This window comes from Halichoeres trimaculatus, unplaced genomic scaffold, assembly GCF_033239565.1.
Source record: "Halichoeres trimaculatus isolate MK-OKI-2021-1 unplaced genomic scaffold, fHalTri1.1 fHalTri1_scaffold_19, whole genome shotgun sequence".
NCBI lineage: Eukaryota > Metazoa > Chordata > Actinopteri > Labriformes > Labridae > Halichoeres > Halichoeres trimaculatus.
The window spans coordinates 15,134,009-15,159,109 of NW_027437197.1; the positions used below are offsets into that span (position 1 = coordinate 15,134,009).

General features: G+C 40.5%; 1 protein-coding gene across 1 annotated transcript in view; it reads right to left on the bottom strand.

Annotated features, from left to right (window-relative positions):
• Positions 1-11,057: 11,057 nt before the first annotated feature.
• nalf1b (NALCN channel auxiliary factor 1b) overlaps positions 11,058-25,101 on the bottom strand; it is a 132,269-nt gene continuing 118,225 nt past the window's right edge. The window contains exons 3-4 of the mRNA XM_074694635.1: positions 20,744-20,915; positions 11,058-17,050 (exon numbers count right to left, since the gene is read on the bottom strand). Of these exons, the coding sequence (XP_074550736.1) occupies positions 16,770-17,050; positions 20,744-20,915 (453 nt within the window). The 3' untranslated portion in view covers positions 11,058-16,769. The remainder of the gene's footprint in view (positions 17,051-20,743; positions 20,916-25,101) is intronic.

Consider the following 25,101-nt stretch of genomic DNA (forward strand, 5'->3'; position numbering starts at 1 on the left):
AAGGCCTAATATACTAAAAGATGCTATGAGGAGGATCCATTTTAATTGCACTCCCTCGCCACCTTTTGGCCCAGTGTCTCCGCACACTGTCGTACATTACTTTTAATAAGGCGTCTGTTTGTTTTAGAACTAAATGGATATCAGATTGAAACAAATTTTTCTTTTTCAAGACAGTTTTTTACTGGATACAACGTGCCAAGGTAAGGGACTTATCAGTACAGTTACTTAGCGCTACGGTTTGAAATGCGACATCAAGCAACCATTGTAGCAGCCGGCTACATGTTACCGACATCGTCAGCCTGATTATCTGACATATCTGTAGGCTACATGACAACAAGTAAAAACAGTGTCAGTTTGTAAGTAGTTTAGTAGCTGTGTATATTTAACACAGCTGACAGTTCAGTGCTATTAAGACAAGTCTGTAATGTGTAACGTCAGTAAATCCTGTTAGCCTTCAGCTGGAAGCTAAGAAGAAGCAATTTGAAATAGCATGTGACCAGCAACATTAGCGCTTATTTTAAAGTGTGGGTTATGATCAGGCATAAATCTAGAAGGGAGACTTTTTCAAGATTACTTTCTAAGTCCTCACAGCCCCTTTAATATAGCTGATCCATAGTGCGCCTATGCACCTTATTGAGTTTCTGAGATAAATCTGCTGCTAATGATACTGTAAGACTAAACATTTTCTCTTTGCACAGTTAAATATAAAACTTAACCTTGGCTTAAATTCACTTTTTTTTTTTATAAATAATGAAACATGCAGTTGTAAATAGTTTTCAATCTTAGAAGGCATTTTGCAACCTCCTATCAGAGCTTTGAGCCCCCGAGGTAGTCCTGACCCCACTGCGTCATTTTCCTTGACAGAAATTGGTCTCTCTCTTCAAATGTAAAAACACACACAAAAACATTAAATGCTGTAAACTATATGTGTGGGTGTGAAGTTAGAAGTCAGCCATGGTTAATTTCATTAGTCACACCTGTGCCTCTCCTCCTGTAACCTGTCAAAAGGTCTGCTCAGAAAAGGTCAGTGATGATTGAGAACCCAGCCGTGTGTTAGTCTTACCCTCTATAGGAGGTCAATTACAGCCTTTAAGGGTCACATACACTCAGGTCTGCATCTTCAATCAACAAAATGCTTTCAAATAGTCCTGGACTGAGGAAACAATGTTACACAACTGGCCCTGTAACTACTGTTGGATTTATTTATTGTGGTCACAGTCGGCCCATCACAGGCTGAGGCTGATGTCTGCGACAGATGGCATTAGAAACAGATGCTATCAGTCAGGGTTGATCTCCATTTGGGGTCTAATCACTGATGCTGTTAGTGTGTGTGAGTGAGGGAGTGACGTGGGTTTAAGTGTGCGAGTCTAATCCTTCTACTCCTTTAAAAAAACTACAATTAGGATTAGTCTGTTGTGAAACTAGCCATCCTGAAACAGAGAGAACAGTCTGCAGTCTGTCCCGTCTTTGTGACATTTAACCTCTAAATTTACAGAGCTGGAGCTTTGAAGCTGAAACTCTCCGGAGACAGAGACAAACAACGTGGCTCTGTGCCAAAATGAATTACAAACTTTTGTAGAGACATCATAAAAACTTTGTTAAAACTAAATCAGGTCATCAGTTTACTTTTTTCATCTGTACTTCTCTTGTATTTGTTTTACTTTTTTTCAAGATTAGTTCCTTGAAGCGTCCTTTATTGTCTTCAGGTTCAGATGAAGTAAAGTTGAGTTGAAATGAATCACAGATGCGGAGCCCACACCACGATGATGAACAAACAAAAACATATTTCCTCTTACAAAGAGCCTCCAGCTCCTTCACTTTCACATTAAAGCACCCACATGTGCTCTCCTTCCCATCAGCCTCAGATTCCTTTCATCAGCCTGGTCTTCAAAGGAGGCAGCAGCAGCAGCATGGACACTTATCAGATAGCTGCACCCTTTTATATCAAAAACACAATCTCCTCACAGTGTCTACATGTTGGGTGACCAATGCACAGAGTGAGTTTCTGGAAAAATGCTCGGTTATTTATCTAACAGAGCTTCAGGACAGCTTTTTGAAGTGTGACACAGGTGATGAAAGGAGGACAGTGAAGAATAACACATTGTGCTTAAGGTGTGGTATTGGTATAGAAACAAAGTGTGCTCTCTTCATGGATTGGAGATCCCCTGCTTGCACATTTTCAGAAATAAACAGCTCTTGTTGTGTTCATTCAGCTGAATTATGATCTGGTAAAAAAAAAAAAAAAGTGAAAAACATAATGTGAGTGAAGGTTATATGAGGTATAGTGAATCTAAACCCTCTACTACTGAATGAAAAAAAAGAAGTCTAACACAATGGCCTTTCCATCATGATTTCTCAGGATGTTGATGATCTGTTGTTTACTTACATGAGAGGGAGGCGCCAGAAAGCAGTGATGGCTGAAAAAAAAAAAGAAAAAGGAAAAATAAATATCTACAAAGCTATTTGCTTTTGGCTAATAATATTATATTCTCTCTGTGTCTGCAGATAAGAGGGTTTCTGATGGGATCTGTCTGTGACTTTGTTACAGATGTTCAACAACATGCAAAACATTAAGTCTCTCCTTCACTGCAAAAAATGAAATCTAAGCAAGTATTTGTGTCTTATTTCTCATAAAAACATCTTATCAAACTCAAAATGAACTATATTCACCCGAAAAGTCCAGAAAAATGTCTTAATTCAAGATACTGAAAGGCAAAAGTCATGCCTTAGTTGTGTGAAAATAGTAGTGTGGCATTTTTCTGGACTTATCAAATGATTATGTCTCATATTTGGTCTAATCATACAATTTATATTAGAATTAAGACAAATGTGTTTAGGTTTAATTTTTTTGCTGTGTTCATCAGCTGATGACTGATCCTTGAGGTGTAATTCCTCCAGCCCTCTTTGGCTCTGCATCGTCCTTTGATAATCCTATCAAATCAACTGAAACATCCAGTTATGAAACAGACTTCTCTCCCATAGAACAGCTGATGCCTGATCATAAATGGGGCAGAGCAGTAAGCTTTTTAGGGTAAGTCGTTCCTGCTGTGTTTCCAGTTTGTGTGAAGTTGGAGAATTTAAGTGCGTTTTTGTCATTGAAGGACTTCCATACTCAGAAATGTATTAAATGGGATACATAAGCTAAACTCATGGATACAGAATCGTTAATGAAGCAGAGTTAGACAGCAAATCAGCATATGTCACAGCACAATGTTATGTTTTGCTTTTAACCAGAAGAAGACAGCTTCGTTAATTTGATGGCTCTAAGCGTTGGTACACTTTGCTTGAATACAAAACAAGCTGTTTTCTAATTAAGTCCTACTAGAGTGCATTGAGTGGCTGTTGAACATTGAGCAAATCTCTGTTGACTGAGTGCAGCCAAGTTATCCACTCAGAGCGACAGAGTGTTGCTCTCCTCTCCTCGTTGTTTACTTCCTAATTTGCCTCTCCAAATAAATGCAGCACACAAAACAGGGTCATGATAAAGTCCTGGATCCTGTTTGACCTCAGAAATGTGTCATCAAATATCAGCTATTGGTTTCACTTTCTCTCTAAATATACTTTTTCTTTAAGGATTAATCGATTCAGAACAATAAGCTGTGCTTCTTCTACATTTAACGGTTTATGAAATACACAAGATTCAGCATAAAACCTGAGACAACGAGCTATGATACACGTATATTTCTCATGGTGACATTACCCTGTTTACATTTTTTGTTGATTAGAAACTGTCAGCTTGAATGTAAGTAAAACCTTTTATATACTCAGGATCTGTGGACAGTATTGAACAGGATCTAATATTCGCTAAAGTCAAAGGAAGACAGGCTGTGAATTTAAATGTTCTTTGTTGGTGGATCACATGGCTGTATTCTGTCTTGTGCACATTGGAAACAGTTAAGCCTAATATCTGTGAGCATAATTGCCAGTGCTATCCCGTGTTAACACTTATGTTTGAGGATTGTTATGTGTGAGGGTGTCTCTGAGAGTTTGTTTCAGCAAATATTTTAGAGCCTGCATGATGGAGACCTTGGCAGCAATTGTTGTTAAAATTGTTGTAGGGTAAAATTGTAACATATATCAGACTCTAGCTGGGACTGTTCAAGACCTCTGCCATGATGTAAACAAGCACTTGCTAAATATGCACTCAGTGGCCGCTTTATTAGGTACACCTGGCTAGGACCAGGTTGGACCCCCTTTTGCCTTCAGAACTGCCTTAATACTTTGTGGCATAGATTCAACAAGGTACTGGAAACATTCCTCAGAGAGTTTGGTCCATATTGACATGATAGCATCACACAGTTGCTGCAGATTTGCTGTCTGCACATCCATGATGAGAATCTCCCGTTCCACTACATCTCAAAGGTGCTCTATTGGATTGATATCTGGGGACTGTGGAGGACATTTGAGTACAGTGAACTCATTGTCATGTTGAAGAAACCAGTCTGAGATGATTCCAGCTTTATCACATGGAGCGTTATCCTGCTGAAAGTAGCCATCAGAAGATGGGTACACTGTGCTCATAAAGGGATGGACATGGTCAGCAACAATACTCAGGTAGGCTGTGGACTTTAAACCATTCTCAGTTGGTACCAAGGGGCCCAAAGTCTGCCAAGAAAATATCCCCCACACCATTACACCACCAGCCGCAGCCTGAACCGTTGATACAAGGCAGGATGGATCCATGCTTTCATGTTATTGACGCCAAATTCTGACGCTACCATCTGAGAGAGAAATGGCTGTGGGTTAAAATCCCAGTAGATCAGCAGTTTCTGAAACTCTCAGACCAGCCCGTCTGGCACCAACAACCATGCCACGTTTGAAGTCTCTTAAATCACCTTTCTTCCTCATTCTGATGCTCAGTTTGAACTGCAGCAGATCGTCTTAGCCATGTCTTCATGCCTAAATGCATTGCATTGCTGCCATGTGATTGGCTGATTCGAAATTTGCGCCAACGAGCAGTTGGTCACCTGTGTACAGGTGTCTTGGGTTTGTCTGATTTTTTAACTTTTTTTTTCAGGGCTTGAAGGATAAGTTGATTTGGAACGTCTGGGCTGTGAAGATGCCTGAAAAGGGGAGTCCCAGCTCACTTTTACACACACTAAATGGCTTTTGCAGAGCTTTACAGGGTTTCAGACTGGTGACCTCATTTTCTGTCTCACTTTAGCCTTTCCATTAAACAGGAGTGTGAACAACATAATGCACAGGAGCACTCACAGATATGAGAAAGTACATGAGCACCATCCATGCAAGCATCCTCTTTGATGTCAGAAAAAGCATTAGATCAACACGGCAATTCTTATAACGTCGGAGCATACATGTAACATACACAACAGCATTGTGGTCAAGGATACTGACTTCGGTTTCACCACCATGTGTATCATGTCTATTGTAAACCCAAGCTGTCAAGGCTTTGCCACTCATCAAACAATGCTTTTCTCTTGTCTAATTTGTTTTTCTGTGAATCGTTGACTGATGATGGACGGAGAAACATTAGAGCACAAAAATATTAGAAGACAATGCCTGACAATGTGTGGCCTCTCAAGTTTAATGAAGGTGTGGATGTTTGTGAGGTCTCTATGATGTAGAGCTGATGGAGAGAGACGCATCCTGGAGACAGCACCTCTGCTTGGCAACCACACGTGATCCTTTGTGAATGCTCCAGGTTGCAGGAATGAAGTCAGGTCATTCAAGCCTCGATGTTCCCTCAGTCTCATTTTCTGCTTCATGACGGCGAGCTGTGATGACTGTCAGGGCTGCAAGTGATGTTAATGTTGCATCAGTGCAAAACATCTCGTGGTTTCCTGCATAATCAAACCTAAAGTAGAGAACTGTGAATTCCTTTCGTGCATCTCAGTAGAACAGCAAGCATGCATCAATAGTAGAATATCGTGAATTTATTTTTGTCATTCAATTCAAAAAGGGAAACTTGAATATTACAAAGATTCAGTACACAGTAAGTGAAATATCTTTAGGGTTAATATCATCTAATTTTAAAGATTATAGCTCACGGTTTATGAAAACCACTCTAGAAACTAACTAAATACTGCAGTTTATAAGAAAGTCAAAGAAAGATTTGTTCTTGTATTTCCTAGAGGGTAATGTATGTCCCCAAAGATATCCACTGATTTGATCAAAACCATAGACAAATAGACACACTGGACCGGATCAGGTATGGAACTATTCTCATGTTTACTCTGCTGACCAAGTGCTCTTGGTTTTACCTAACCTTACCGTCTGTAGAGTCAACAAACAGAAGCTTGACGTGGTTGGTCTGCTTCTGGCATTGATCATGCCACAAGCATCAAGGGGTACTGATCAACAGGAATCTTGGAAAAGATCTGTAACACTGGGGATACACTAAATGCATGATGCATGTTGATCAGATACTCTCTTGTCTGCCATCTTGCTGTGGCTGCTCGTTCAGTCTGGCAAGAAGCAAGACCTCAAGACAGCTGGAGTAGCAACACCAAGGAGTTCCCACACTTCCCACTCCATTTATGAGTCTCTGCATGTTGGGCTGTAAAACCTCAAACCTGCAGACTTCTGGGCTGGCTCTGCTAGTTTTGATGGTTTGTTGTTGTAGTCGAGCTTAATACGATCTGGTTTTGACACGGTTTTAGCTTTTTTGATGGATTCAGCGGCTTCCTGTCCATCTCGATCTGCTTTTTGTATACTAACGTGTCCAGCATCTAGCTAAACCAGGAGGCTTGCATATCTGCTGTGACCATAGACTGTAAAAAAAAAAAGGGAAGTCATCCTGCTCTGCTCGAAGTGAGGTCTCCACAAAAACTGCTCCCCTTGGTGGCTGGCTGCAGCATAGGTAAAGAAAACTGCTCTCCAGCCATTCCACATGGGCTGTGGTCAAACTCTAAAAAATCAATACACCTCGTAGAAATGTTTCTCACGTTCGATTGTTGGGATGATTTGAAGGTATAATTTGGCTGCCTTGAATTCAGGTCCTCTTTGTTCTGAAAAGTTTCGTTCTCAGTTATAAGAGGTTAAAAACGAGATTGTACATCAAGTTAAATGATGATTGACAGCTGCTGTTCTTGTGTATTTTTTTCGGGGATCATAAAATATGTGGGGAGGTAGAGTCAAGAGGTGATTAGACTTGTGAGAAAAAAAAAAAAATGTGTCACCCGGCTCCACTCAGATTCTCCCAGAATCCCTCACAGTCTCTACTGCGCAGACTCTGGCTGCAATTGCTGCCAATGGCTGTGCCTGTGACGGGGGTATTTTGGCTTCAAAACCGTACAATGGTAAATGGCAGAGCCACGCTGTCCACTCCATATACAGTCTGTGGTTGTGACCTGCCAGAGCAGGGACGCAGACGGACAGGAGGTGCATGTAGTGAAATTTTGGTAGCAAGACATCCAGGTGATAAATAAAAATGCTGGCTTAACTTAACCCAGAGAAGGCAAAGAGGCAGTAAAGAGGTGTTTGTATTTGGCTTTTAGGCACCTAACGTGCAAAACTAGAATCCTGAATACTCTCTCTCAAAAAAAGAAAGAAACAGAAAATTTGAAAAAAGATTACTTTATGAATGAGGAGCACAGTTGATTTAATTCATTTCAATTTATGCATCGCACATCATTTCTTCCTTATTCTTCCCTAACAGTGTGAACTCACAGGTCTATCTGCAATCCTTATTCAATTCATAGGAACAATGCACAGCTAAAATAGCAGCAATGACTCCTGAGGTAGCTCCTGTTACTAACTGTATGGATTTATATTAAGGTCATTTATTTTAGCTGCCTTTGCTATTTTCCAGAGGGACCTTCAGATATGATCACCTCATCAGTCACTGAAGGAGATAAAAAACAATTAGTGTGTAATTGAGCCTCACTGGCTGTGACTGACACACTGCTATTCACCGCATCTGAAGCTGCATTTACAACCCTGTACCCATATCGGTCATGAAATCACGCTTACACATCTGTTAAATGACACATTCAGATGATGGTGAACCAGGAAGTCCAATCAGAGCTCCACTTCTCTCTCCTCTCTGCACTGATGTGACCGACAGGCTGTGTCTGCTGCGTTTGGATTACCACTGAGGCAGATCATCTTCTTAAATCCCTGTAGTCCAAATGTTGCTTCCTCTTGTTATAAAACACTCTGCTGCAGACAACAAGTGGGGGATAAAAACATTTTGGAAAAAGCAGGCAGATGCACCGGACACTGTTTATGAGGGAGCATTACATAAGGACTCCGGGTTCAATTTTGACTTTGGGAAATCATAAACCATGTTAGCATTTCTCAACGGGCTGAAGAAACCATGTGTTGTTAAACTAATTCATGGTATGGTTTATAAGTTTATGAATCTCACACCTGCAGAGAAGTGATGAATAATTAATGTTTTGCAGATTAGCTTAAAGTAGTCCTGCAGGTTGAAAGCTGTAAAAGAGAATGGATGAGAAAAACTGTTCAGTGGTTTTGGCTTCCACATAGTGTAAGCTGTTTTAACTTTTGGAAAAAGGATTGCTTTGGATTTGAAGCAGAAAAACACATGCATAGATTTAAAAGAAGCAATTATGCGTGAAATAGTTTGTCAAAGGATAGATTTTCTGCAAAAGAGGCTTTATTTTCATGGAGAATGCTCCACATCTTTACAAGATGTTTCGTTTCTTTAAACTCCTGTGTCATACTGACCTCTGTTGGTGAGTATCGGGCAGCACAGTTTTAATCAATCTATTGTTTGCAAGTCAAAGAAGTCTGTGCTGTTAATTGAAGATATAAAAATCTAGATTCTGCAGGATGCAGAATCTGAGTTTCTTTATAGGGAAAAGGCTGTCAAAAGCCGTACACATGCACATCTGCAGCCTGCCCTGGATGTCTGAATATTGGATGCAGACTATTGGCATGCTAGCTCAGGATTAGTCAGCTGAGCCCCCACCCCCAACAAGCTGAAACAAAATGAGGGCTTTAATCCACAGAGAAAGAAGCCAGTGGCACAGAGACGAGGGCAAACCAGAATATGCATTTTGCTGTCATTCCTCTGTTATGTAACCCACTAATATAATATCACTGAGTTTCAGGAAGTCTGCATGCAACATATCCTCTCAGAGAAGATAAAGCTGAGGCAGGACATGTTACTGAGCCACAATAATCTAATCCTGTTCAGGTAAAGCTCAGAGAGCATGAACAGAAACAGCTGTGGTTTCAATTCTCAGAGTTTATCTCAATCAGTGGAGCAGCATTAAATATTCAACTGTTTGTGTGACCCGGCTGACCTCTGAACGTCTCTGTCAGCACTTTGGCTCTGCACGGTGATTGGATTCAGGTCTGTGGATTAAGTCCCAGCTGAAAATCAATGCATGTATTCAGAGGGTGTGGTGTGCAATTAATGAAGTCACGCCGAGGGGATATTACGTAAACTAATCCCCTTAGACTGAAACAAAGAAACACTAAGCACAGCACAGTATTCAGTCAATTAAAGCCCTCCTTCACCATCCACTGTGGTGCTGATGTCTACTTTGTATTTTCAATCTGTTTTTATATCGGATTTATTCAGAGAAAGCCGTGAAATAGGCCAATACTGCCATCTAGTGGTGTCTTTGTGGAAACACATGCTGTTCATGGAAAACAAAAAAAAGACATCTCCAACACTCCATTATATCCTAATTTTGAGCTGCTCTACAAATTTTCATGTTTTATTTTTATTTTTAAGTTATTCTACAGGCAGTTTATGCATTCACACAGAGAAGACAGGACAGTGGATAAAGCAGGAACCTGGACTATACTGGCACCCCAAGCATTTCTGTTTTTACACTTTAAACCTTCTCTTATCTTACTTTAAATACAAATATTATTTTAATCATAAAGTAAAATATACAATATAAAAGAAGGAATCTAACCCCACTTTCACCAGCAGCAATAAGGTAGGGGAAAAACAAAAAACATATTGCATTTGACTTGACTGACTTTGGGTTTCATGTCAGTGCCCTCTTGTGGACAAAGATGTATATTTCATTGCTTTGTAGATTGTGTTCATGACATAGCAATGCAAAGTTTTCCTGACAGACATTTTACACTGCTCGATTGAAGCAGTTAAATAAGATTTTAGAGGAGAAAATTCCTCCCTCATGAGAGTTTTTGGCATCACTGATTTGATATTTTCAAATCAAAATCAAATAGTGCAGCAGCAAAGTTTGCTCCCAAGATCCTAAGTAGTGATATTCAAAGCGAACAGATGAAAAAGGCAACTTTTGTGAAAAGTCAAGTGGATCATAAATAAAGTTATCCATGTGAAATCCAGCAGAACTCACTTATTCGTAATGATGAATGGCAGTAACGTGTTTTGGTCCAAAAAGCCAATAAATCAAGCACAGCAGCATTGTTTCCAGGCTCTCATAGCCCCTCTGTTCAAAACGGTCTGATTTAGTGGGCGTGACCTTCATATGTAAATGAGCCACCGCTGATACCGCCCCGCTCCTCCACGTCACTGAGAGCGGCGCCACTAGCTCCGGGTGCACAATGTTTAGAAAACAGTGAAGCTTGTTTACTGTAACATTACAGGCTAAATCAACAGGCTAACCGCAGCTACAGTTAGCCTCTTGAAGCTAACACAGAGACAGGGGGGACACTGAGGAAAAGCTCTTACATCTGCTCCACAGCACACAGCATTTAAAATACTCACATTTCCAGGGTCCAAGGTTTGTTGGTGGATGGTTGGTAATGCGCCTGGATTCAGGACCAGTGTATTCACTAGCTCTCTGTTGTACTGTCCAAAGTTGGAAAAGCAGTTGGCCGTGAAGTGACTAGCACACACACACACAATAAAGAGACTCGCTGTGAATTTACTTGTGTAAATTCACAAGTAGTGCTTGTGGATTTACATTCACAAGCACTACTAAGTACAGGTATTGTCATTAAATATCACATTTTGTGGGCAGGGAGGAAAGCCAAAGACCCACAAATTTAACTAAAACACTTAAAGTGAATTTCACATAATATGGGCCCTTTAAAAAACGAGTCTGGGCTGTTATTTGAATTTAAAAAAGGTCACATCATGCAGAACACAAGAAAAGAAGAGATTATATGTCTGTATTTATTTTCATCAGAACACAATTTAATCATTGTAGCAGTAGTTTTCATACTTTTCGAAAAGATCATGACTTGTGAGACTGTTTTATAAATCATTTCATCAAAGTTGTTTGTAAAAAAATTAAAGAAGTTACTTGAACTAAAGCATCTATAATATTACAATATACTGGTAGTATAATAGTAATCATAATAATCATAATCGCAATGATACTTCTATATGACTTTAAACCTTTTTCATTTCTATAATCATAAATCTTTCGCTGTCACACACACACAGGGCCACAACCTCTCATAATAAGGTTGCGAAGCTGAGGACAAGTCTATTGGTTAAACCTCGACACATTCTCTTTTAACATCAATGGTTTCAGACGCTCAAAAATAAAAAAGAACAAAGAAAGAATCAGAAGAAGAAGAAGGAAGTAACAGCATGACATCAACTTAAAATACACAAGGAAACCTGAAAGCAGAGACATACATTGTTCAGCATACTAGGGAACATATTTACAACCAAAAAAGGAACGGGCTTCTGCATAGATCCACAGGATAGAGAACAGAACTAGTGTCAAAACAGAGAGAGGCTGAGTGAAGAAGGGCAATATTTGTGTACACAGAATTTGGTGGTGGGTGCACAGGGGTGGAGGCATACATAGGCTATGTGCAAGGGTTGAAACACAAGATCCGTTTTTATCGGTTGGCATGTTATGGAATGAGACAGACTGTACCTTGCGACTGCTACAGACCACCGTCTGGAATCAAGACTGAGTCTACAGGACCCTCTGCAGCTTCTTGATGCAGAAAAAATAACGCACACACAAAAAGTAAGAAGAAGAGCAGAGTAAGTCTTGAGTGCATGCCTGCAAAACTAACAACAGATCTAATTCTATTGAGTTAGGGAACAAAAAGAGTTCATCATTGGTGCTCTGAGTGTTCAAAGCAGATGCATGACAAAGACATGTCGAGCAGCTGGTCTGTGATTGGCAGAATAAAAGCATGTTTATGCATGTGATTGTGGGAGGAGTCAAGCAAGGTTTGTGAGGTGCAATCAATATATTGCTAACATGGCACATTTCTAAGACACTGAGGAACCCTGTTTCACTTCTTTATGTGGGTTGTGTTTAATCATGGAAGCAGTGGAGTTTGAATTGATGAACATTTTAACACAATATGAACTTTGGCACCAGTTTCAGGCCAGTTTCCACTTCCAACACCTCTCCCTTCTTGTATTTCCTTTCAGCTGAGAACATTCAACAGTAATACCCTACTTTGTTCTTGGGGAATGGCTGTTGCACACTGCACAGTGCAATTATCTCACACTATGACAATGCAGCTTTAGGACTGCAGTGATTAATGTAGCAGATCCCTGTGGGTCTGCAGACAGTCGTGGTTCCCCACACCTGTACTGCAGCCTCCAAGGTCGTGACAAAGCTAATGAGCTCCCTGGAGAACACACAGCAATTAGCAGGAGACTGTAACACACACACACACACACACATACACATGAAACAGCACACCTTCCCTTCGTACCTAACATCTTCACTCCTGAAATTCTCGATTCCTTCATGTGTGACAGTTCTTGTGTGGTAGGTCCTCAGCAGCAGTAGCAATATAAAAGAATACAAATGGCTCTCTCTAGTGGTGGTCAAGAGAATAGCAGCATTAATCTATCACTGGATGTGGTAATTCAAGGTGGACATGAGTGGACTGTGTAGAATGACGATGAGCAGTTATGTTTTCATGCAAGCAGAAGTGGGTAGATCGGGTTGGGGTCAAAACAGCATTAAGTCAAAATAGGCCAACATATTGATTATATAGACATGATGTGATTAATAATAATGAATCTTAAATCCTCATATATGCTGTATAATAAAATTCTTGACATCAGATATCAGTTGGACATCTCATTTAGGTAACATACTCGACAGTGGACAAAAAAACGCATTCAGCAACATCTGTTTTTCTTCGAATACCTGATCTCATAGCCGTGTTCATCGAAGAGACAAAAGGAAACATCTAGAAACTAATGAAGAAGTCAGCCCTTAAGGTCACACCATTCCTTTCTGCTCACATGCTGGTCAACATTAATGAAATAAACAGAAGTGTCAGCTTATTCTTCCACAATTATCAGGTTAACCCGTCAGTGCTTTTCACAAAAACGACAAGCTCCTCTCTCTGAACTTGTTTCTGTTCCTGCTCTCTAGTAACAGCCAGTGGAGCCCCTCTGTACGGCAGACGTACGAGGTCTGAAAGAAACAGGAAATGAGCCGTGTTTGGAACTTCATCATCTGCTTTAGAATTTGGATGGTGTTCAGCATCTCTGACTGCGTGGATGATGACGATGTTTGTACTGTTTATCTTAAAAAGCCCTTTACTTAATGTTTTGAGGAGAGAAGTACGAGACAGTGGGCGTGCTACAGAAGCTGATTTGGGATCAGGTGTGTAGTGGAGCGGGGCTGAGGACAAACAACAAAAGAGGCAGTCGCTTTCTCGAAGAGAGCCTCAACATGCAGTCTATGAGAGTGGGTTACATATTTGGATTCAACAGAAACACACTGATCATTTGGAACAAATTGAGTCTGTGTTGAAGAAATGTGGAATATCATTCTTTCTGCATTAACTGTCTTGTTTGAGGGGTCAGGGGATACACCTTCATACTTCCAAAGGTAGAATTCTACCTCTACTTTTGAGTTTTATTAGAACTTAATTTTCCTGATTGTAAAAGTCTGTAAAGGCAACATCTAATGACCGTGTTTCCTGTGGATAATAGGCCTGGGGGTAAAATACTTTTATATGCATCAGTGTCGAAAAATGTATAAAAGAAGGGACACAGCTTCTGGGTTTTAAATGTGAAGTCAGATTTAAAGTGCTGCAAATCTGCAGTTTGAAAAAATATGTCTAAATGTATAAAATTAAGAATTTCATGACCTCAACTCTAGTTTCTGGTTGTTTGCAAACATTGGAATTGTTTCTTTATCTATTTATTTTAGAAACATCGCCACTGACTTTTTAACCATTTAAACTGTTTTATCCTGCCTACTGACTCTGCCAGTGTTGTATGTATTCTTACTGATGCTTACTCTGTCTTGGGGTCTTTGTTGTAAATCATTACCTCCGCCAGGGAGGTTATGTTTTTGGGAGAGTTTGTCAGTCTGCTTGTTTGTTTGTTTGTTTTTCTGTGAACAACATAACTCAAAAACTAACAAACGGATCCTGATGAAATTTTCAGGAAATGTTCAAAATGGGATAAGGAAGACGTGATTAAATTTTGGAGGTGATCTGGGTCACTGTCTGGATCCAGGACTCTTTTAAATGATTCTTGAGCAACATAATTTTCAACACCGTCAGGTAACAAATTATGGTACAAACCCGCAACTAACACCAAATTGTAGCAGACAGTCTGCTGAAAGGGAGTATAACATTAAAGTAGGAAAGTGTTGCGTGACAGTCACAGTATGCTTGGTGGAGGTCTGCGCTTTCGGAGTGCTTTTCTAGTTCAAGGATAAATCAGCTACAGAAAGACGGTTTTGGTTTCTGTTCCCGGCTGCAAACTGGCTAAGGCGGTAATTTTTTTATAAGCTCTGTTTTTACCAAGCGGTCTGATATTGATCAGTATAGATTTGTACGGGTGGGATTGGTAAAGCCTGATCCTGTTTGTGTTTTCACAGCCAACTGTGCCCTTCACTTCGTTTGTGTTCAGTCTTTCTCAGTTGTCTACAAATAAATATTTCATATAAATTTATCAGTGGTAAAGGGGCAGCATATCGTATTTACAAGCCCACTATTTGCTCCTTGGTTTATGTCAGCTAGTATCAATTAACATAAAAACATGTTAAATTATATATTTTGATATATAAGTTGCAGGACCATCCAAACTATGAAAAAAGTGTGACTTATAATCCTGAAAATACAGTAGTGCTCTCCCAGTCTTTTGGTATTCCATGTAGGCATATGGAAGTGCAGGGAGCTCCCAGAACAAAGCCGTACCTCCAGATTTAACACATTGCATGCAGATGATTGAAATCTTTAAATGTTGCACTAAACTGTGATATCCAAAATGCCAAATTCTGTGATTTAAATCAGAAGCCCACACTTTAGCTGCTATGTCCACTTCTTTTATACAGTCTGTGGCGTGTTTTAATTCAAGGGCAAGTATTTAGCTATGTCTTTGTGACTAAATAAGATCAGCAGGATGAGTGAAAAGAAAAGGCTCTTCAGACAGAGTAGAGAGAGGAACCTCGAGTAACCATACTCTTTATCTCATTGATATCAATCTGAGCGGGCGGTTCGTTTGAACCCTAAAGTAACAGAAGCTTCTCTATCTGGAGCATCACTGATCGAAAACATAGGAAAGCTCTGGTGTTGGTTAGCTCTGCTGAAGCCATGATGCTGAAAAGTGGCCAGAATCTGAACAAGTGTTTGGTAGAATGCTTGAAATCACATCTTTGGTTAAGACAAGCTTAATACAGCTTCATGTTTTTGTTCTGTGAGATAAAATACTCTGTGTGCTTAAAAAATCTACAACGAAAGAAGCATTGCAGTTTACCTGACACCTGTAGGATGTACAAGATTCTTATTTTGGGCTCAGATTCATCCATTATAACCGTTTTGTTCACATGGCTCAGCCCTCTTATCTCATCAGTGTGATGCTCAAAGAATCTTGGTGTTTTTTTAAATCCTCAGTCTTGTTTTCATGTGTTTTTGCCATAATTTCCCCTGCTTGGACAACATTTTATTCAGAAATGATTTCAGGAATCTGGCGACATATCCAGACCGTTCGAGTGCTGCAGAAACTCTTCCAGTTTGTTCTCATTCCTGCTGTTTCTCACAGCCGAGCCAGGTGTTAGCTTTTCACTGATGCTAATCACACAAATGTTTTTGATCTGTGAATATCTCACAAAACAAAGTGAGGGAGGGGGGGACATGAACCTGTGTTAAACACAGTGCTTATTATGGAAATCAGGAACACTCTCCAAACTCGGAGAAGATTTTGGCCGACAGCAGCAGCAGCAGAGCTGACACACCAGAGAGGGAGGGACAGAGAGGAAAACATCATCGCTGCACCTGCCTGTTAGGTAGACTTTAAGGGTCTGTGTTATTATTACACACTCACCTCCTCATACACACAGACAGACATGCACACATACACGCCCACACATGCTCGCTCCTTTACACACGCACACACACACACACACTGGAAATCTAGAAACACAAACCCTCACATGCACGAACTTGCAGCTAATTCATTTTCTGAACACATTATCTGTATTTGAGAGCAGATTTTCTTCCTCCATGAGAGACCCAGAAACAAACACAAAGAATGAATATTAGAAGGAGAATGTGATTGTGTTACTCCAAAGTCAGCCAGTGCAACAGAAACCAAGAATTGGAACACAGTGTAAAAAAGCGAAGTGAGAGAAACTCAGCCATGAGGAAGCTGACCTTCCCACTCAACAAAGGCTGTGGCGTTGTCCCCTTTTCTATCTAAGGGACCTTTCCAGTCCCTTAGTGTGTCTGTTTGTTTATTTGTTTATTTGTTTTTGATTGATTTGTGTGTCTTTTTCATCCCAGAGCGTCCCACGTTTTCCATTAGCCAGAGCGCGTTGCAGAATGTCCGCAGGCACACAAGCTCCAGCCGCTCGCACAACCGTGCCTGTATTTTTCCACATCTGTTGCCATGGTGAGGGAATCCCCCACCCTGACAACCTCTCTGCCTCCCGGCAGCTCCATCACTCCTCGTTGGCAGGGCTCTCCTCAAGAGGCGTGATGGCGGGGAGGCCCAGTCCTGTTGCATTGTGGGATGCAGTGAGGCTGGCAACAGTGTGTAGGAGGACGAGGACCAGCAGGCAGAGTTTGAGCCGGCTGTTACACAGTCTGCAGGCTGCTGACGAGCTGAGGGAGGTACGGTGCTGGCACGGCGGGTGAGTTCTTTTCAGGGATCGGTTGTCCCACCGAACGTCACAGCACTCTGCCTTGGGGTCCACACCTGATGGATAGTCCTCCAGCAGCCCTAAGGGATGTTTTCAGAAGTTAGAATCAGTGATATTTAATAAACTTTTTAGAGCTGGAGCTGTGGGTCTCTGACTGTACTAGTTCTGCAAAGCAAACATAATTCTTGAGAATTTTAAAACTACAAAACTATGGTCTGAAACACTTTGGCTGAGAGAGCTGAGTGTGGAGAAATGAGAGACAAAACAAGCAAAGAGGAAAAACAGAAGACAGCTGAGAAAAAACACTCTGAACAAATCTGAGCTGAGCACGCAAACAAAGAAGTTTTCAATGGACTCCAAAATCTTAAAAAAACAAAAATACAGTGATTACATAAGGGCTGGGTGCAAAGCCAAGTGTACAAATCCTGCTCAGCGCTCAGGATGTTCTCATTTGGTTATCAGATTATGAGTTAATTTCCCAATCACCTGGAGATGCTCATCACTTTTCAATCCTTTTTAACTCCTCTGTGTTCCGGCTCTTTCTCTGAAGTCTTTATTTCAGACATGACGTTCTGCATGTGATGAAGATGTTTTCTCTTTTTGACAGTTCTTTTTTTTTCTGTCAGTCTCAAGCGTTTTCTTAAGCTGCTCTGTGCTGAGCTGTCAACAAAGATAAGTGTGGGATTTTTCTTTTTTTGGATGCTTCAGCACTGATGTCTCTTTTTTTTACTCCTCTCTGCAAACCTGAGGGAATCACTGATATTGAGCCTTCAGACTGCGCATACAGATATCTTACACAAGAGCCACTGATGTATCCTCTCTACTTAAGTACATTGTTTGAGCATCTGTACTTCACTTTGAAGAAACGCGACTTTTACTCCACCACATTTTTATCAACACACCCCCTATTTTAGCTATGAAGTCAGCTGACTGATTTTCTGGCATTTGATCCCAAAGACAGAAAACAGGAGGTAACAAAGAGGGTAGAGACTGTACAACTAAACTAATACAAGAAAACCACGATAATCTTGGTAAGATTAGAATAAAAACAGGAAATCACAGACAATTGACACCACAAAGAAAAACTTAACCTTACAAATTCTGACAAATTCTGCTCTTGAGTTATAAACATGGGGTGGCTGTCAGGGCCGGACTGCACGCTAATCTTAATGACTGAACTCTAAAGGAGTATGCGCCCACTCAGTACAGTCAGCAGCTGCAGTAACAAGAGGAACAATGTATTTACAGCACGTTCTCAGTAAATTTGTATTTAGATCAGGCTTGTTTTTCAGAGGAAATGACATGATGTGAACTGATGTTCTGCATTAGATGCTGTATTATTATTACTTATTAAATCAGACCGTCAGGGATTTTTTGTAGATTTTTCCCCTACATTTTGGTATCTTAGTTATGTCATGTGATATTTTGTGATCTGATGTCTTGTGACTCAAATACATGTAGATTAGCCCTTGTTTATGGATTTAGTTTCTCTCTTTGCCATCTTCGTCCGTCAGCTCATTTGGTCTTTAAGGGTTCACTCTGCTGTCAGCGCTCAGTGCTCTTTAAGGGTTTTTTATTCATAACTCTTTCTTTTCTTTTCTTTTTTTTTTTTACAGATTTTAGCAAGTAAGTTTTTGTCTCTTAGCTTCTGTTTTTTGAACCTCTTTGTTCTATACGTAGTTGGGTCTGGTCCCTTCGTTTTTGCTTCAGATTGTAATAAAAACTGCGAAGGTGCTGAGTAGGTCAGCTTTTGTTCACAGAGCAGCCTGAACAACTGTCTCTTTATCAGGGCTCTCCGTCTTTTTTTAAGATGAAAGTTACTTTCACATGATAAAACAAGTTGGGAGATACTCTCTCCTTATTCATTTATTTATTTTTGCCAGGTACAGATTTAGCACATTATTTCAGGCCCACCTTTTGTGAAATGTTTGACTGCATGCTGAGGTTTAGGGATGGGTATTTGATAGAAAAAATCTCTGTCAGTTCAACTGGTAAAAGCTTTTACTTTATTCTGTCAAGAATTAAACACAAAAATGCACCACAGAGGTTACACTGTGTCCCCCGATGTAGAGTCGCACAGCCCTTTCTATCTTCTTCATTGGTCTTTAAACCTATCTCTGCCTTAGTCCCCAGGACTGTGTCAGTATCTGACCTTGACGCTCCTATCGTTTACTCCTTCCTGAGTGATAAAACTCTTGGCACTATCCTACGACATACATCAATCAGGCCTTCTTTTAAGGATGCAAGTCTGTTTATCCTCCCAACACTCTGTTGTACAACCTTCCTCAGTTCCTACCAAGAATGCAACTTTCAGAAAAATAAATCTAACTTTGTTTTTTCCCAACAGTACTGATAAGATTTTATCATTTCTGTATTGATTGCCTTATCAATCCCTTCTGTGAGATTTCTATGTACAGAAAATGCCTGGCATAAAGAAATGTTTGAACATGTTGTTGGTGCTACCACCCTTGTATGAAGTTAAGCCAAGCTTTCCTTCGATCTCTCTGCCATTGTCTTGGAAATTCTGCCACTGACTGATGAGCGTGATTAATGTGAGGCACATCACGTGATGTTGATTTAAGATCCAACTGCTCCAACATAATGTAAAGAAATGACAAGGGAATCATTAAGCATTAAAGCTAATGATGTCAATGGATCGAACCATTTGTCATCAATTCTTATTTTGAACAGGCTCTCAATACCCATATGTACTGAGATTGGATAGATATAGAGTTGTTGATAGAGTTTGTGTCAATTCTTTTATTTTCTTTATTATTTTCTTTTTTGAACTTTATTTTACGTTTCCCCACAAGGCACTTATTGAGGGAATGTGAGCTACGTGTTAGAGGACCCTGCTCTACAGCCTGTCTACTATATAAAACAAAGAGTCTAAAAAACTGATATTTTGTTAGAAAAAGCTCATAAAAGTCTTGATTTATTTTACTCTTCTAGTATTTGCCACAAACAAGACACAGCTTTAGTAGCTGAAAATAGTCCCAGCTATCAGCAACATTTGCAAATATCTGCAGAGCCCAGCTTTGAGAAGACCAGCTTTCTGCCTTTAAGTGTGAAGACTTTTTGTCTTCCTAAAACTTAAAAATGAGACACAGAGATATTTAAAACCATGACTTTCGTCTTTTTATGAGATTTTGGTAAAGCAACAGAAAGATGAAGCATCGCCAGCTGTCCCTCTTTTTAGGGGTGTTAAAATAAGCAGTTTTTACTTTATGAATACATAAATCAGGGCAGATGATGAGTAGGAAAACTCACAAAAACATGTACTTGACATAATGCAATCCTCACTATGGACACCAGAGGACAGCATCAACCTGTGCTGACTGTCTCTCTTTCTTCAACATAATGTGGAGAAGAAAATTTGATTCATAATTTTAACCAGAATTTGTGTTTCCGTCAGAAAGATCTGCTTTCACTGTTACAGAAAGACTCTGCTCCACTTTGCAGATGCCTCTGGGAGCTGTGATGGTTTTTAAACTGTCCTGTTACTGTATCATCCTGTTGATCTGATGGTTTGACAGAACATGCTGTTGTTGTAATGTCCCAAGCGATCACCGTGGGTCAGTCAGAGGTTTTTAGACCATTTAGGGAAACAGTATGTGAGCTATGTTCTTCTGCTTACTGTCTGAGTTTTTATTGTTAAAATACTGAACATAGAGTCATGTATGAATGTGCTTGTTGAGCATCTACTACTACTGCTTCTAGGCTGATGCACAGCTTTTTAAATAGAGGAAAGTGTGAGGTGATTTTTTTCCTACCTGTGCATATAAAACTGGGGCTGCCTCCATGAATGAGATCATCATTGTCGGGCAGGACAAAGGGGCACCGCTGCTGCACCTCGAGGCAGTACTGACCACAGGGGATCCTCCTGCTGCAGTGTATCTGGGAGGTCTGGAAGTACTGGGAACATATCCATGGCTTATACACCATCTATGAGAGAGAAAGCCAGAGGGGTGAGGACACGAGGGAGGAGAGAAAGAAACAGAGAGAGGATATTGATGAGTGAAGAAGGGTTGCATTGCATGATACACACTCTCACACTTGGTGGTGCATCATCTGTGACCTCTAAGGCTATTGATTCACACGGTGCAGAGCAGATACCCTGCTGATCCTGATGTCCACTGTTAAAAGGCTGGGGCTGGAAATGTGCAAAGTTATCAGCATCCAATCAGAAAACAACAGTTCTGCTGCTTTGATTGGTTGAGAGGAAAATACTCCTGGTTTAAGTGCAGCTATGTATGAACGATGAAATCGATAACAGAAATTTCTCTGCTCTTGTAACACGACTTTTCAGCCTTAAGATACACACATTTTTATGTGAATGTAACTTTACAAATTTTAAAGAGAGGGCATAATGCCATTTTAAGGCTTTATAATCTCCCGATTTATATGATTCACAGAGAAAAGTAATCCCTTTTATTTTTTTTAATCTATTTTTATTACACTGGTGTTTTAGACCTTTTTTTCAGCCTCTGTCTGAAATGCTTTGTTTTAGCTGCTGTCTCTTTAAGGCTCCCTGCTTCACTAACCCCCTTTGCCTCTGATTGGCCAGCCCTCTAGATGCCTGTCAGGGATAGACCTTTCTGTTTGAGGCTCATTCCTTCAATTTGTAATGAACCACCATCCGTATGTGATGACCTCATTGTTTCAGCAAGTCTCATGAAGATCTTGTGCTTTTTTTTTTTTAACGGACCATTTGGAAAGCAGCATATCCCCTCTTTAATTTCCAAAAACAAATAATCACTAAACAAAATTTCATCTTTAAGTTCTGACAAGTGTCTCCTCAATTCTGGTTCCACTGACATATCTAACATGACCTCACTCCTCCTCCTCCTCCTCCTCAGCCTCCCACGAAGGCACACCAGAACAACTGAAACAAATGATGGGCCATCGTTCCTGCCAAGCATCTCACAGCCACAGGAGATCTCAGATTCACTCAGCCGCTGTTTGTAACTGGAGGTTTGAGAGTGTCCGTCACGCCTGCTTTGAATCCCCATATTGACAGTGGCAACAAATTCAGCAACTTATCCAGGATCATCACTGTATTTCAATCGATGACTGATTTTGATTGAATCCTTTCAATGTGGTTGTTTTAAGAGAAATACCACCTGGGGTAAAAGAACAGTAGGAAAACTGTGACAGGAAAAAAAACAAAACATGGATTATTTTAGTTTTGTCATCCGGAGTAATTAAACTAAAAAACAAAACAAAACAAAACAAAACAAAACTAAAACAAAACAAAACAAAACAAAACAAAACAATGCATTAACAAAAACATGAAAGAACAAAAGGAGACCTTTAAATGTAGTCTCACCCTTTGTTTCCACTCCACAAATTCACAAGTGGGGACAAGTGATTTACTTAGCACCTTCCTTTTTCTCCATGCCTGTGATATACGGTGGTTACCTCATTGTGTGCTATTATCACCTGTGGCAATTAGCTGGTATTTCCTGTGAAACACTCCAGGGACCACAAGACAAGTAACCACCTGCAGCAAGCTAATCAGCAGGCCTGAAAACACTGCAGCTCACCCTGCAGGATTGTAGTGCAAGAGCCTCCAAACCACAGACGGTTTCAGTCCTGTGAATCCAGACCACAAATATTAGGGGTAGAAAAAGGATGAGTCCAGCTCTAAAGGTCAATAACAGACATGAAAGACTTGTTTGATGAGTTTTTTTAACATCAGAGATGAGCTCATAATTAATACTGCATAAACCGTAAAACACGATCAAAGCTCCTCAGACCATTTTCCTCGTATAGAGGCTGTCCTTCCTTCACTGCTCATATGTTGATGTTTCATTTAACAAATTAGTCTGCGTACAAATAAGCTGAACTGGATTCAAATGAGGGGGAAATTGCTCGTCTTTGATTCATTTCTGCAAATAATTCAGCACTGGAGTGGAGCATAATACCGTAGGTTAAACTGTCACCGGGAAATAAAAGGAAAGTGTATTAAAAGCTTATTGTGACAAATATCTTCTGACTTCTTCTCAAACATTGCTGTAATGAATCACATTTGAAATGTATGAAATCATCATATCTTTGTATAAATATGTTCAAACACTACAGAAGACACTGGTTTGAATCATCTGTCATACAAACAGAGAACTGAGAGGCAGTTATATATGCGTGACTGAACATGTGCACACACTGACATACTGACTGTAAATTGCTGCATGCTAGTAATTAGATTTCCAGGCGGAGATAAGGTTGGTTTCAGAGGAAACCACACACACATCCACACACACAAACACACACCGACGCCCTTCTCTCTGATCTATTACCATGTGAATGTCACAAACGGAAATGTGGTCACATGACTTAACATCACAACTTGTACACATTAGATTAACATACCAAAAGTATTAACATCCTGTGAGTGCATGTGTCCTGTCAGCGCGAGCCAAACAAGACAAACAGAGTGAAACTGAGCTCTCATGGTGTCATCGACTTTGAGCGTGAAGTAGTTTCTGTTTTCGCTGCTTGTCAAGTGTTTCCGGTACTCAGTAGCAAGCATGAAAAACAAACTCAAGGTCTGTGTGGTCATTTTGTAGCACAACACAGACATGAATCAAAAAATCGAAGGCTGAATTATCAATAACATTAGAAGTGCGGAGATTACCTGTAAACACAGCCTGAAGCAGCACTATAGCTTCCACTGAAACTTGGTGTAATCAAACTCATACGAGTGAGATTTCTATTCCTGCTTCTGTCTGAATTACAGTTTGTATTGACACAGAAAATTAAACAACAGCCGAGCTGAGAGATGAAGCCAGTGCAGAAGTGCCAAACCTGCAGTTCCTCATTTAGCCACAAGAGACTGGCTCCTAAGTGGGTCAATGTCCATTTCACTTTATAGCCTTGTTTACACCAAGTGGTTCGGTTTGGTTTGTCCTGGTATGACACACATTTTGCGGTATTTCATTTGACTAAACCCGGGACAGGTCCCCAATTTACTGACTCGTACCGTCCCACTTCCATCCTGAACATACCTATTTGACCCCAGAAGGTGGAGCTAGAAACACCACCCAGTCTGTTGATTGGTCGAAAGAATCATCACCTCCGTGTGACAGCTGTAATAATGAACAACACGTAACCCTGCAATGTAAAAATCTTTAATCAACTCGTGAAGATAACTTTATTTTTGTCCAGAAAATGTTGCATGAAAAAGAGTGAAACTGATGTTGAAATGAAACTGTCCTGTTTTTCTTCTTTGTTGGGTTTATCAGTGGGGTACAATGTGTCATGCTGCTATGCTGTCAGGCTATTACGTAGGTGATTCATCTCTAAATAACTAAAACAAACGTGAAACACAACAGCCTGGGCAGTTGGAGAAAAAAAAACGACCGTCTGCTGTGGCGAAGCGTGGCAAAAAAGGAAAAAATCAAAGAATACACTTTACTTATTCAGTTCAGCCTCTTGTGAATATGACCTTGTGCTCTTAGCAGCTGCAATCCATTCTTCGTGATCTCCCCCCTCTGTAGGGAAACCTGGAGTTAAACACGCTCATTCACCAGCTAATAAATTATCCACTGATGCAGATTTTAAGACTTGCATAACTTTTTCCTTGCATAAATCTGTCCAGACAGCCAGCCTGGTGATGGCAAACTGGCAAAACCACCAGCTGGCATTACAGCAGCTATTTCTTTTATTTAAACAGCCTGTTAGTGACAGTTGATCATGCATCCAGAACAAATAAAAGACAAGCATGCTCTATGAGACTGCAAGTAGGCAGAACATCTGTCTGAGATGCAGCAGATTTGGCTCGTTGCCACACAGTCATGTCCTTTTGCTCTCAGGCCCATTTAGTGAGACCCATCACTGCTGCTGCTGCCTCTGCTGCATACAAAGCTCCTCTCCCTCAGCCGTCAGTCTGCTGTACAGCCATGACTAGTGGTTTATCATCCTGCTGTCAAATCTCAGAGAGAGGCAGCAAGAGAAGGGGGAGGAACGGGTGTCTTGATGGAGGTGGTGTTTGGATGGACTCTTTCTCTCCTTTTTATAACTTCCTTCAGTCTGCTGCTTCTCCGTTAGCTCCCTGAGGGAGAGAGTAAAACACTGCCGTCTCTTCAATCAGCAAGTTAGCGATCAGCCAGCTGGCTCTCAAATTTTTACT